This window comes from Schistocerca serialis, chromosome 1 (genome assembly GCF_023864345.2).
Source record: "Schistocerca serialis cubense isolate TAMUIC-IGC-003099 chromosome 1, iqSchSeri2.2, whole genome shotgun sequence".
In the NCBI taxonomy this organism is placed as follows: Eukaryota; Metazoa; Arthropoda; class Insecta; order Orthoptera; family Acrididae; genus Schistocerca; species Schistocerca serialis.
The window spans coordinates 554,120,998-554,135,294 of NC_064638.1; the positions used below are offsets into that span (position 1 = coordinate 554,120,998).

At 45.2% G+C, this 14,297-nt stretch overlaps 1 protein-coding gene across 2 annotated transcripts in view; it reads right to left on the reverse strand.

Annotated features, from left to right (window-relative positions):
* The window catches only part of LOC126475343 (cerebellar degeneration-related protein 2), a 485,149-nt gene that overhangs the window by 315,088 nt on the left and 155,764 nt on the right, over positions 1–14,297 (reverse strand). The window contains exon 1 of one of the 2 annotated variants that reach the window (XM_050103170.1): positions 10,261–10,445. The exons of the other annotated variant lie outside the window; for it this stretch is intronic. Coding sequence (XP_049959127.1) covers positions 10,261–10,306 — 46 coding nt within the window. The 5' untranslated portion in view covers positions 10,307–10,445. Of the gene's footprint in view, positions 1–10,260; positions 10,446–14,297 lie in introns of those variants that run through there. 2 annotated transcript variants of the gene reach the window in all.

The window sequence follows — 14,297 nt, forward strand, 5'->3', positions numbered from 1 at the left end:
GGCGTACATGAGAACTTCTTATATAAAACAGATTCTTTTATTATTTTACTGTTGACGATTTACAAGTGCTGACGTGAGACACACAGTAAAAATGGCAGTAACAATTGTTGGTGCGCAGCTGCCGAGGGCTGCTCGTAAGTCAAAATGAAACTAACGGAATACAAAGTTCTGAACGCTGTAATTACTATCCCTTCTTGGAAATTTGCAGAGCTCCTTTAGACACTAATTACAATCCTTTCTTTGAAATTATTTGCAAATCCCAGGTTTTTGCCTTTCCTTTTCATGGCTTTTACGAATATATACAAGATATTTAGCATTATCTCTGTTGATTTACAGTGCAGATAACGTAAAAATTGAAAAGTTCCCCGTAGAGATTCGACCCACACACTTCGAATTAGCGTTCTGAAGTACTTCCGGTGCGCCAACCGCTGTTTGATTAACTGCGCTAAGAAATGGCTTGTGCCTCACATCTAGAGCTCTCACTTCAGTCTCTTTCATTTCCGACTGCGCCCTACATATACCACGAAACCTGACGTATCGCTGATGACCAGGCGCGGCCCCCTCGGTAGTAGTATGCAAATGGATCACTACACCCACAGTAACGAGCATTTGCATTGAGACAGTCACAAATTACACATTTTAAGCAGATTTCAGACGCGTTCGGCCGTTCGCAACAATTTCTGAGACTTGTAATAATGCCACGAAGCAGTGGGTAGGTACACAAGCTTTGTTACAAACGGGGAAATAAAAAGCGACGGAGGCTCAGGTTTTGCTCCAACCAGTTGCCGTAACACAACGAAGAGAAAACTTTATGTGAATGGAACTTTCACTCTGCAGTGGGGCGTTTGTGGCTTCGAAATTTTATGCCAGGTTGGTAAGTTTGCAATCTCGAGTGATCAAAACGGGAACACTGAATTTCGTAATCAGTGCTCTTACCGACTGAGCTAGGCAGGTGACAGTGATACTGTCAGAGAGGCGAACCGCGTCTTTAGCTTAGTTGCTAAAACCTTTGTCCGCAAAGGCCAAGGTTCCGCGTTCGTCTGCCAGAACAGAGTTTTTATCAGGGTCGAAGTTCAAGCAGTTTTCCTGTACACCAGTTCAAAGGGTGGAGCATGCTAATATAACTTTCTCCTGAGGGACTGAAAGTCCCGATGACTGTCGCTTGTGTCCTCTACGCCACAGAAAGGACCCCCTCCAAAATCTCACGATTCAGGAAACTTATATTCTGAGGCAACAGCGGTGTGTTTCGCCCAGAATTCGTGCCTGAAAAAATGTCAGAGCAGAATTTCACGCATCTTGTGTTCTGCCAGTGCTACATGACTGCAAAGTTGTGTATAACAAGTCCGCCCCCAACCCGCCTGACGTTCTCAGACACTGTGCATCTTAGACTTGGCACCTGCAGAATTCTCGTTCAGCGGAATCTCAAACGCTAAGATTGTGTGACAAACCGACATGCAAAGACGTTTAACAACCGTGCTCTGATTTCGACAAACGTGCGGTTACAACTTCCGGCATTTTTGTCACTAATGGGGATTGAAAGCAGACAGGAATTTTCTTCGTATTTTCTGCTTTCATTGTTGCACGGTATCATACACAAATCTGCTGTACCTTGCCTACTACGCATGACAGTATGAAATACATCCCACTAAGCTCCCGGAGCTGCATTCCGGTACCAACGTAGGATGCTGCAGCTGGAGGTTTGTTGAAAGTATTCTAAGGCTGTGCTTAGGCCACCCCGCTTGGATGGAAGCAGCAGGGGACAGGAAATTGCGAGGGGCCGCGGAAATGAACGGCCGGCCCGGCCTTTTACTGCCGTCGCAGCCAGCACGTGCCGCCTCCGCGACCCCACTGAGCGAGCGTGCAGCAAAAACTGCCGCGCCGCTTCTCACCTAACGTCCTTACCACCGTTAACTCACCAAGGGTATCAGTTCACTTTACACTGCATGACAGAAAAGTTAAGCACTCAAAATGTGAGGAGGCAAAACAACTTCAAGGGTTTGGAGAGTATTTGATGCGATTTAACTGCCTACAGAATCGAGTCAAATTTACAAAGAACTTGGCAATACGAGCCGGCTTATCAGTCTGACGTTGTATCCCCTTTGGCCTGCGTTCGTGCACTAATTCGGCTGGGAAGGGTGTCAAAGCCGTTATATCGTCTCTTGAGACAAGCCGACCCTCAGTTGTTTTAACTAGTCCTTGATATCTGGACCAGTTCTAGCTCGTCTCACCCATGTTCTGTCGAAGACTGTTTTGGGGCCCTGCTGGCCACATGAAAATAAAATCGTTCACGCAGTTCGTACTGATGCGTGGCATGTGTGGACGAGTATTGTCCAGTTGATAAACAGGCCGACGATACTCTCGCTTGTGAGGCAACACATGAGGCGCGAGATTTCTAAGACTTATATCGTTGTGGTGTCAGTTTCCTCAATCACTACCAGCCGTGATCTTAACTCGTGCCCGATGGCTCCCCTCGCCACGGCACTAGGAATTAACTGCACTGTGCCTCTCCTAAAAATAGTAAGAATGGGCCTCTCCCCATGTTGCCACCATATTAGCCGACGTTGGTTATTCAGCGTCGTGTAGAACCGTAATTCATCGCTGAACACAATCCGGCGACATTCATGAGCAGTCTATGCTTCCCTGTCACGGCACCACTCCATACGCATCGTTTGTGTTGTGAGCGGCTGCCTACGTACGGACGGTGATCCCCTAGACCAGGGCTTCCCAACGTGTGGTCCGCGGACCCCTTAGGTGTCCGCCGGCTCTTTCTAGGCGGTCCGCGGCCACCTTTCACCAAATCGCATAAAATAATGAATAAAATTATTGATGTGAACAAATTCATCACCTTTTTTCGTGTGAAAAGCATGTGTACTTTTACCTCAGCTCGTATTGCCACGCAGCCTTTGCGGTTTCTAAGTGAGAACGCATACACAGTTAAGTGCCGGAGAATGCGGCTTCTCTGATGGACTGTTTCGCAAAAATACGGGGGTCGTTTGTGCGCCGGCTCACGGTGCTAGATGCGCTGAAACCTTTTACGCATGAGCGGAACGAGCGTTGTCGACCAATCACAGCGCTCGCTGGCACGTATGCGGCCCCAGGCATCATTAAACGTTAAACTTGCTTTGTCAGTGCACTACCTATTTCATAAGTCGATTTTTGACCTTCAAGTTGTTTTCATTCATCTCTAAACCAAAGACTATTGATACTTGGTGAAGGGGGGGGGGGGGGAGATATATCATTGGGAACATGGAATTTACATTAAGAAGCTTTCAGTTCCATGACTTTCACTCTGAAATTTAAAGTTACTGTGCTCTTGACTGACTAGGGGTCCGCCATGGATTTTGGACTGACGAAGGGGTCCGCCAGCTGAAAATGTTGGGAAGCCATGCCCTAGACTGATGGCAGCTGCGACCACTGGTCCGAGATGACTGTGTTGTTGGGAATCCACTACGTATTCTGGGATGACGGCGCAGATGCGAAGGGGTTGCGATCCAAGTGTACAATACGCCAATCCTGCCTTGTTGTGATAGACCGGAACCGCGACGGGTACACCCGACCAAAGGTTCCCGTGCAGTCCAACATCGGGCCAGTGTCACATCCGAATGCCTCACAGATGTGGAGATTGCACCATTCGACCAGCCGCCAAACAGACCCTCGATGAGCCCACTTTCAAACTGTTATGTGCTGATAACGCCGTATCACGAGTATGCAGCATCTTCGTGTTCCTCGCACTGATCAGTCAACATCGTAACACGAACTCCGGTGACCATTCTGCTTGACACACAATTGCAACTAATCATTTATACATCCACCGACGGTGTGTAAGTTACACTGACGTCCGCCTGTGTGTTCTGGATGCTTCACTTTTCTGAAGTAATGTACCTTAAGCTTTGACAATGTCGAACTTCCTGAAGTTCATGAAAGTCTCAATCTGAGGTTATGGTTGTCACAATGAATTAGAACTAAGACACATTGCCCAGATAAACTAGTCATATACCTACCTTACCCACGCTCTTATCTGCAGAAGTTGTCCTACATTCCGAGATGAAAGTAGTGTTATTTGTTTATACTACACAAACGCTTAAAAAAATACTACATAAGGTCAATGGACAAAAATGTCCATCCCCTGGTCGCTTTAGAGTGCCGCTTATGGCGTTCAAGCGGTAACAGGCGAACATGTGACACTGTCAATCAGTTGTTTGCAACCGGCACACTGAGATAGGTCGACGTGGTGATCTCTCAATGGTGGGGTTATCCTGTTTGGACGCGGCCATGACCACATCGTCATTCAAGCTGCACAATTTCTTGGAGTGTCAGCGCCGACTGTTGAACTTGTCGACAAAGAATGGTTCACCACACTGCAAAGTAAGACGTAAAATCAGTGGTCGTAAAAAGAACTTAAACAGGGACCTGAGAGAAGGGCATGTAAGTGGCGCAGAGGGACGGAGAGAGAGACCAACAGTTTAAATGTGATAATATACAGAACAAAGTTTATACCAGACACAGGCATGACTTACACTGCGTCCCGCCTTTACATGAAGAGATGACTGTGGCGACAGAGCATCCACCAAAAAGGTCAAATTTGTCAGAACATGAACAAAGTGGACTGCATGCGATGGGATGGAAGGATACTGTCTCGCGCAGTACTGTCTTGCTATCGAAGCGCTAGTAGCGAACGAACACTTGCTTAACTCCGCATCGAATTCTCCTCTTGGGCGGGACGCACGCACGTACTCAGCCGCAACGCTCGCCACCATTCGCGCGTAGTGCTCAAGTGACACTGGACTCGTTCGCCTGACGCCCCCGCGCCGCGCCCTGTCGCCGGCACGCAGATCTGGCGCTGCGTAACTCACGAGCGAGCGAGCTAGATTGCTGCGTGGGCGATGTGGGCCACCAGCCGCTTACAGCACGGTCCAGGGCGCCCGCATGGCGTGGCAGACGCGCACTGACAACACACGCAAAAACAGCCCAGTGGACTTCACATGTCGCATCAGCTGTCCAGCAGACTCACCTGCTAGTTATATGCGGGGCGGCGTTGGCGACTGACAAACAGTAACAACTCTCTAGTTTACCACTATACATTCACAAGTTAGTTACTTGCTCCTTTTCAGATGTCAGCGCTGTATTATTTTAGCCGCAGAGAATTCCAATCATCAATGTTGGATTTAAATTCTGCCAGATGGTTCAGCTCAGAATTCAGAGAGATTATTTTGCTCCTGTGACACTGCTATATAGGTGCTATACGAGGTATTAGTCCTGCACGAGCGAGGAACACTAGAGACCTGTCCTCTCAAGTTTGGAGCCACAGTCGATCCATTCTACGTTTCTTAGTGCCTAAGAAGTTGTGAAACAGGACGCGAAAGATTTAATATCAATGTAGAGCCAGGGTCCGGTATATTTTAATGTTTCGCGGACAACAAAATTTCTTTTTGAATCTGATGTTTCAGGGCAGCCGTGAATACGAACTACGCAGTTCCGCCGTTTTTGTTAAACTGAACAGGAGTTTGTGTTTGATCTCTCGTTATTTCTACTCCGTGTATTTTCCGTGGCGTTAAGCAAGGCCCAATGCCGACCCTCGCAGGTTTGTTAACTGGCCCATGTTACGACCGCCTCTGTGCATTTTTTAGGCCTGAAAACGCAAAATTAGAAACCAAAGATTATAACAGTATCTCACCCTGAATCGTACCGAAACTCAACTGGCGGCCACTGACATTTACCGTGAATCATTCATACCAGTACTAGCTCCGCAAAGCTCCAAATCTCTTCCACGGATGCACGGATCACTCCGCTGGAGTCGGAGCTTCTGTTCAATAAACATTTTCAATTAAACTTCTTGGCAGATTACAACCGTCTGTGCCGAACCTGGAAACCTCTTTCGCGAGCAATCCTTTCAGTGACCGAATTACTCAAGCACAACACACAATGCGTCCTCACAGGAAATTTCGGCCAGTTTCTTTCTCCTACGCCACCGAACTGTACGTTGTTCTCCTGCGCGACTTGCGTAACTAGCACTCTTGTAAGAAAGAGGTATTTTGGAGAGCCACAGCATAGGGTACTATTTCTAGAATAAATGTTGCAGTCTGCAGCATATTCATGGTGTAAACAATCCCCTACGCAATGGCTAAGTCCATTCTACTCAGTACCATTTTTCTCCCGTCCAATGTATGCAAGGGAGTTTCTGTGAAAATCTCGAGCTACTAAAACGGTACTTGCATACGAAATTACGAAGTTGCGTCTTGAGTCTTGTTTAGATGCTCAGCCAGCAAGGGTTTTGTCCACGAAAGTCAAGGTTTTGGGTTAGAGTTCCAGTCCTGCACGCAGTTTTAATCTGCCACCAAGTTGTACAGCAATACATACTTTGCTTCGAAGTGAGAGATTCACTTTGAAACCCTTTCAACGTCACAATCCCTTTTCATTTTACAGCAGCAGTGGCGCCCAATCCACTGCCTCAACAATTTCAGATGAACTGAACTGGATTGAAATTGAAATTAGCTGACCTTACGTGCCACTAACGTTTCTTTACGATCGTGGAATTTCTATTTAACGACACTGGCAATTCGTTAATTAGCAGGTGCTTTCTTTTGATAGCAGTTCACAAAATGTACGTATATGGAAGATGGGAAATGAAGCTTCCACTCAGGCTGTTATAGCCGCTCTGGATACAACCACCTCCATACTCGTACCTTGTGACAGGAGGCATGGAACTGGCGTACTTTATAATGTACCCCTACCTGCACGTATTGTAACAGTGCTTTCGGAAACGTTGGCTACCTATAATAGTATCTATCAACATGCTACTCCATGTCATCCTGCATCACAAACCAGTAGTGCATGTATCGTTCGTTCACAGCAGTTCCACATGGCTGCGGTGGTTTTACTCGCGTCAAGGTTCTCCCACAGACCCTCCACACAGTAGCCCGGAAAACAGGAAATGCATTGCATCGTTATCCTCACCCCTGTGATACGACCGCGATCGAATGTCTTTCTCGTCGACAGCACTACTGGGAAAATAACCTAACGCTCTTACGCACTGCACTCGCATTCGCATTCTGGAAGAGCGAGCCTCAAACCTATCCTGTCAGCCAGTTTTAGTGTACTCTTGCGTGCCTTCACTAGCTACAAGTGATAGCTCTATTTCTTCCTTCAAGCAGGGCAGCCAATTTCCTTCCCTTCATTGTCCAACCGGAGCCAATGCTCGGCGGTTAGTGATTTAAATTAGTTGACTTCTGACGTACAAGGCCCGACGTTGCGAGTGTCTACAAGCAGCCGCCACGGCTCTTCACTACGCGTAGCGACACAAAACTGCTTTAAAGATTGTGTCTCCACACAAACCGCTTAAAAGAACTGAAATTCACGTTTGGTATAGATGAAAGTATCCGAAACCTCTCCTTAAATTTAATTAAAGCTAGTGCTGAGGGAATTCTTCTGAAACATACTTTCCTGTCCGAGAAAACTTCGAAGTTGCCAAGATCTCCTTCTCTACTGGCTTACTGAAATACAATAGTTTTCGTTTGTTACCCATAGCTCACTCGCCAACCAATCTTTCGCAATTACGCGTAAAGTTTGGAATGTTTAACAAATTTATCAGTATTCTTAAGGCTTCAAACTTAATGTTCGTCTCATGCAATAACCACATAAATTTTTATAAACTTCACGGGTTTTATCGATCTCTTACAGTGTATCAAATATCTGTTATTGGGTCCAGAGCATTTTTCTCTAAGTATGCAAAGTTTCCTACTTGATAATGCAGACTCATTGCTCTGCACCGTGGAAGTGGCAAGATAGCGGCAGCCGACTGACAAGCTGTCCTTTACGGCATGGAAAATTTTAACTGCCCGTTAGAATAGTATAATTTCATTCAAACTGTAATGTCATGTCGTTTAGGTACGGTGAGGTATTTGTTATGGAAATCTGCCTTAGCATCATTATTGTCAGTTATTCTTAATTCAAGGTCGGTCTGTCTGGGAATTTCACCTTCAAAGACACCCGTGTCAATAGCCGTAACAAGGCTTCTGTATTGTTTCTGGAAAAATCGATCTCCACACGTTCTTACTCATTTGAAGATCTCTTCAGTTATAATTAACGGCCGAGTTAAGAAGTTAAGGCGCCACATCCAATTACTTGCGCTTTGTGTTCGTAAAACACCAGCAGCTGTAAGTTACAGTCATGGAGCCCACTTGCGTTTTTACCCTGGGAAACGAGCACTTCTGTCAAACCGGGGAATTGCTGTATTAATTTTACTCAGTGAGGTTACGAGTTGTAATTAAAATATCACAGACAGCTCCATCTATGGGACGAGGGAAGCACTGGCGATATTCCCGTTTACAATAGTTCTTCTGGGGACCATGGAACACAATCTTTGTGTACAAATGACTTGCCACCCAATCTCTGAATCAATTGGAATACTCAGAATAGCAAACCAATGATGAATGCTCCAGTGCTTTAGGAATTTTAACTTCCTACCGAAACAATTTGCCATTTCAGTTCTCATTAGCGTAACCTAATTTGTTGCAAGAAATTCATTATCTGTATCATTATGCTTTTCATTGTATCAGCGCAGTACCTTCCGCAAGGCTCACATTTATTTACGAAAGTGACATTAGCTTCACTGCACGCTGCTATATTGTGGCTAGACTAGTTGAACGCGGGTGCCAGTGTATTACATGTAACCTGGATAAGCATTTTTCTAACAACGATATCTGAGACATTGTTTAAAATGTAATATTCCTGACTATAACATACTGTAAGCAAGTTGTGTCGGAGAGCCGAAGTATTAATTGTGTTAATAGAAGCAATTCGCGATAAAACTTCACAGAACGCTATGTACCACTACGAATTTCAAATTACCTTTTTTACCCACACATTCAAATCTGTGGTACAACTATCAGCAATACCCAAAAATTGAGTATATGCGGGATCCAGGGATTTGAAGATGGTGTGCTATCTAAAGGCGTTGTATCAATTCGCTGATCGAGTGTGATCGATGCACCGCATATTCTACTTAAAACTTTGAGTATACTTTTTTGTTTACCCTGAGTACACTAGTTATCAAAGAGGCACATTAAATAATTTCTCGGAGTCTTACAAGGAAACTCAGAGTACAATTTATCAACAAGCTACGATCTACTATTCAGATTCGGTTTCGACTGTTTTCACCTGGGGTAGTCCACTATGTACAGAATCCACCTCAGTACAACCACCTGTTGGCAGGAATGTGAATTATAATTCATACCATTAGTACTGCCAGCCACTTCGTTTATGGAAAAATGCACTAAATTTGGAACACACTGACTTATGAGTAAAATAGTTCATATCCATAATGTGTTGTCACTTCCTAGAGATGTTCGAATTTCATTGCCGTCGTTTATACGTAAGTACAACCTGCTTAAAATAACCAGGTATATTTATCTCTGTATTACCTGCAAAAATCTGAACGAAATTTTCCCTAGCCAGCAGCTAGTGTCTACAGGCAATGGGACACCGAAGTTTATTTACTTTCCATTCACATCTATGATTTCTTGTGTCTGTTTTCGAACAATGTAGTCCGTTACAAATGAACCGTAGACTGATGTCGAAGTTAAATTTGCATTTATTTATTCCTTGAGATAACACCCCTAACAACGCATACATGAACAGGTACCAGCAAGTATGTCCCATTGGTGAGAGACCTTGCGGCTTTCTTCTGACAAGGAAAAAGGTGACTAACAGCTGTTCACGGCCGCATGATAATACGTAGCCAGAAACATGTGACTCAGTAAGTCCGTAACTGCATTGTAATGCGACTCGCAGAGTAAGTAGACTGTCTTACAGTTTTGTGGTTAGCAGCTAGCTATAAGCAAACTTTCGCCCTTTAGTCCTCAGAACATTTAAGCACGGGAGATGTATACAAATTTGTGTTTCTCTTACCGCTTTTCCGTCGAACATTTCTATAAAATTCCGTGTTCCTACGAATGACCCATAATCAGAATACACTGCATGTGTATTAACACCGTGTATGTCATGATGGGTGACAGCAAGTCTAGTATCAGCATCGACGGACCCTTGTTTACATTATTGATCGACGCGGAAGTGCCTGTATCCACTCCTCTCCCCACTTTTTCCCCCTCTTCCCCTCCCTCCCTCCACCCCCCTCCCCTTCCACTTCATTTTTTAAGTGTGACCTCTCCTTTCGCTAACTGGTTGAACAGTAGTTAGTAAACTGTTTCTCAAATAGGGAGATCCGCAGGAAAATCGGCCTTTAAGTGAACTGTTACAGCTCACCTTCCAGCATGCCCTGCTCATCCGTCTCGTCATCGTCGTAATCCATGTCGTCGGGCGAAGCCGCTGCTACTGGGTACGGCGTTACTTCTCCGTGTCTCGCGCCCACCACGCACGCACCTCACACGTCGAGCACGCGCGTCGGCAGCTCCGATTGCCGACGCCCGCAGCTGTTCTGCTGAGGGAGGTCCGGCTTGCACTGTCGCGCGGGAACCTTGAAGCGTCGCGCGCCGGCCGCGTGCGCCAGTGCTGCCAACTCTCGCCTTGTTATGACGGCGGGAGCGAGTATTGATCGTGGCGCCGGCCACGTGGGAACCCGTGTTAAGTCTTGCCGAGTTGCAGATAGGTGCAGAGTGGGGGAGGGGGAAGAGGTTGCAGTGGCTAGCGTGTTATATGGAAGAGATTTAGTGGTAACGAAAACTGCAGTGATTGTGCCCCTATCGCAAACGTAATTACATAATATTATTCTAGAATGAAATTTTCACTCTACAGCGGTGTGTGCGCTGATATGAAACTGGCAAATTAAAACTGTGTGCCGGACCGAGACTCGAACTCGGGACCTTTGCCTTTCGCGGGCAGGTGCTCTACCGACAGAGCTACCCAAGCACGAGTCACGCCCCGTCCTTAATCTGCCAGTAAGTTTCATATCAGCGCACACTCCGCTGTAGAGTGAAAACTTCATTCTAGAAACAACCCCAAGGCTGTGGCTAAGCCATGTCTCCGCAATATCCTTTCTTCCAGGAGTGCTAGTTCTGCAAGGTTCGTAGGAGAGCTTCTGCGATGTTTGGAAGGTAGGAGACGAGGTACTGGCGGAATTGAAGCTGTGAGCCCGGGGCGTGAGTCGTGCTTGGGTAGCTCTGTCGGTAGAGCACTTGCCCGCGAATGGCAAAGGTCCCGCGTTCGAGTCTCGGTCCGGCACACAGTTTCAATCTGACAGTAAGTTTCACATATATTATTAATTGCCACTAGGCTTACCACATTTGAGTGCAAACCAGGACTTTTTATATTAGTTCGCACTTTTGAGTGTCATGCCCGTCAACTGAGTCGTCTTCCATGCCGAGGATAACGGAATGTCCGTATTATCACGGACGTTTTACGGACCCAACATTCGTGAGGATTGCCACGCTCATAATGTTGGTGTTAGGACAGCAACCAGCCACAAATTTACTTTTAGTTCCTTTATTCAAAGGAAACCATTACCGGTTTCGAATCGTAGTGGTTCATCCTCAGACGGTTTACACGCTTTCTTTATGACATTTGGTGTGTTTTTACCGATTAATTGTCGTGAAATTAATCTGCAAAAACACACCAAATGTCAAAGAAAACGTGTAAACCGTCTGAGGATGAATCACAACGATTCGAAACCGGTAACGGTTTCCTTTGAATAAAGGAACTAAAAGTAAATTTGTGGCTGGTTGCTGTCGTAACACCAACATTTGCCTTCAAACAACAGCCACGGTCTCCATCATGTTATCATATGACAAAATTGCAACACGCTCATAATGTTAAAGGCATGGCAGTTCTTTGTTTTATTTCTTCCTGGACATTACTTTCTTCAGAAACAGGCGTTTGTGTCTAGCAGTGTTGTATGGAAATGAAGCCACCTTTAGCAGCACACTGCAGATAACTTATTTCCTCGTTTGGCTTTAAAAACCTCTTATGTTTGGTGAAGCAGTAGCATCGATACCGCTCCCGCGTTTAGCTGTTTCCGCGTGGCCTTTGTATCAACCTTTCCTTTATGTGGAACAGACAATTCTTACCACGTAGTGTACGATAAATACGCTCATTGTTACTGTAAGTACAATATTAAGCATACTTCGTTTTGTCCACTGCTGAACTATCAGACAATAAACAAGTAGAGACAAAATGTTCCGTAATATGTAGACGAGTTATACACGAAAACACACACACAGCTCCCCCTGTATCGCCAAATGACAGCTGTGGTGGAACCGAGGGCCATGCCTCCCAATCGACGTCGGCGAAAAGCAGCTCTCGCTCCAAGGTCGGCAGAGAGGCTTGGCCGTAGGATAATGTTAAACGCGCTCTGTCGAACTTTTATAACCAAGACGTCAAAAAATCCTCGGCAGTCTTCAAAATCTCAAACACCGGACAGCACTAAAAACCAGGACTGTCCAGCCTAATCCCGGATACATAGTAAGCCTAAATATTGCCTACTAAGCATAATACATTTGTTGTTTATACTGGCCATTTATTCGAACGCTTATATATAAGCTTCAACATACATTCTTTAAGTTTTAAGCAGCCCTTAGAGTATTACAGTATAATAATACTGTGCAATATTATTGAAGTTCTCATTAGGCTACTATATAAACAAATGCAGTATTTAGGCTGATTCGAAATGTTGGATGATCATGACGTTCCTGCTGTAGTATTTGCTTTCCTTTGTTGAATAAAAAAACTGGTAAGCGCGCGTCAAAAATTGACTAACGAAGGCTTCTTGAGGAAATGATTATCAGAACTTTTTAAGCGCTTATGGTCCAACATTTGATACATAACTGGAAATGGGTGCCCCTATGTTTGTTTTTTAAGTTTTTTTGTTTTTAAAGATCTTCCCTCGCAGCTGTACAGTGAGTAGTAGTGTAGTACTGAGCAGCAACACTTAAGAATCATTTTAATATTTCTGTTCTTATACTCGTCTGTCCTAACATTCCGCAATGTCGGCAATGATGATTTTGTAATGTGCCAAACCGTCCGCAGCCCGTAAAAAGCCCATCACGTGTTTGTATCGCCTCAACTTATCGATTTTTACAAGGTGTACAACTTTGCTTCCGCCGTTTGCCAATAGGTGGCAACAACAGTAAGTAGCAGTCGAAAGAAACAGATCTCAGCAGTCAGGCAGTTAGCTTGGACTTTGGTCAACATAACCTCATTCAAACATAATGCGATTTGTGTCTGCATCATAAAGTTGTTCTTGACTGAAAATGTCAGTTTACGAGCCTATTTGTCATTAGCGGGAGGTGTTACTGTTTTGTTTCAATATGAAAAAAAGTGGCCGAGCTCATTGGTGCTCTGAAGTATGTATGGTAAGGACGCTATTAATGAAAGAACGTGTCGTGAGTGGTTTCAGCGCTCGAAGAACTGTGATTTTAACGTCGTAGACCGGCGTAGTGGTGGAAGAGAGAATGTTTTCGAAGATGCAGAATTGGAGACATTGCTGAGTGAAGACTCCCGTCAAACTCAAGAAGAATTGGCACGATTAGTGGGAGTGACACAGCAAGCCATTTCAAAACGTCTCAAGGCTACGGGCATGATTCAGAAAGAAGGAACTTTGGTCCAGTGTAAGTTGAAACGAAGAGACGTTGAACGGCGTTTGTGTGGTTGTGAACAGTTGCTTCAGAGGCAAAAACTGAAGGGATTCCTGCATCGCATTGTGACTGGGGACAAAAATGGGTTCATTACGATAACCCTAAACGCAAAAAATCTTGGGGATATCCTGGCCACCCTTCCACATCGACGGCCAAACCGAATATTCACGGCTCCAAGATCATGCTCTGCATTTGGTGGGCGCAGCTCGGCCTCGTGTACTATGAGGTGTTGAAACCAAGTGAAACCATCACAGGTGTTCGTTATCGAACGCAATTAAATCGTTTGAGCAGAGCATTAAAAGACAAACGGCCGCAATACAGCGAGAGGCGCGATAAAGTGATTTTGCAGCACGACAACGCTCGACACCACGTTGCAAAGGAGGTCAAAACGTACTTGGAAACGTTAAAATGGGAAGTCCTACCCCACCCGCAGTATTCTCCAGACATTGATCCCTCTTTTGGCGCATGGCCTGGCTGACCAACACTTCCGATCTCATGAAGAAGTCACAAATTGGATCGATTCGTGGATCTCTTCAAAAGATGAACAATTTTTTCGATGCGTGATTCCTACACTGCCCGAAAGATGGGAGAAAGTAGTGGACAGCGATGGAAAATACTTTGAATGATACATGTGTAACCAATTAGTTTCACCGAAGTCTCAAATGTTGGAGAGAGAACGGGGGAAGCAACGTTGTACACTTTGTATGTGCTAGA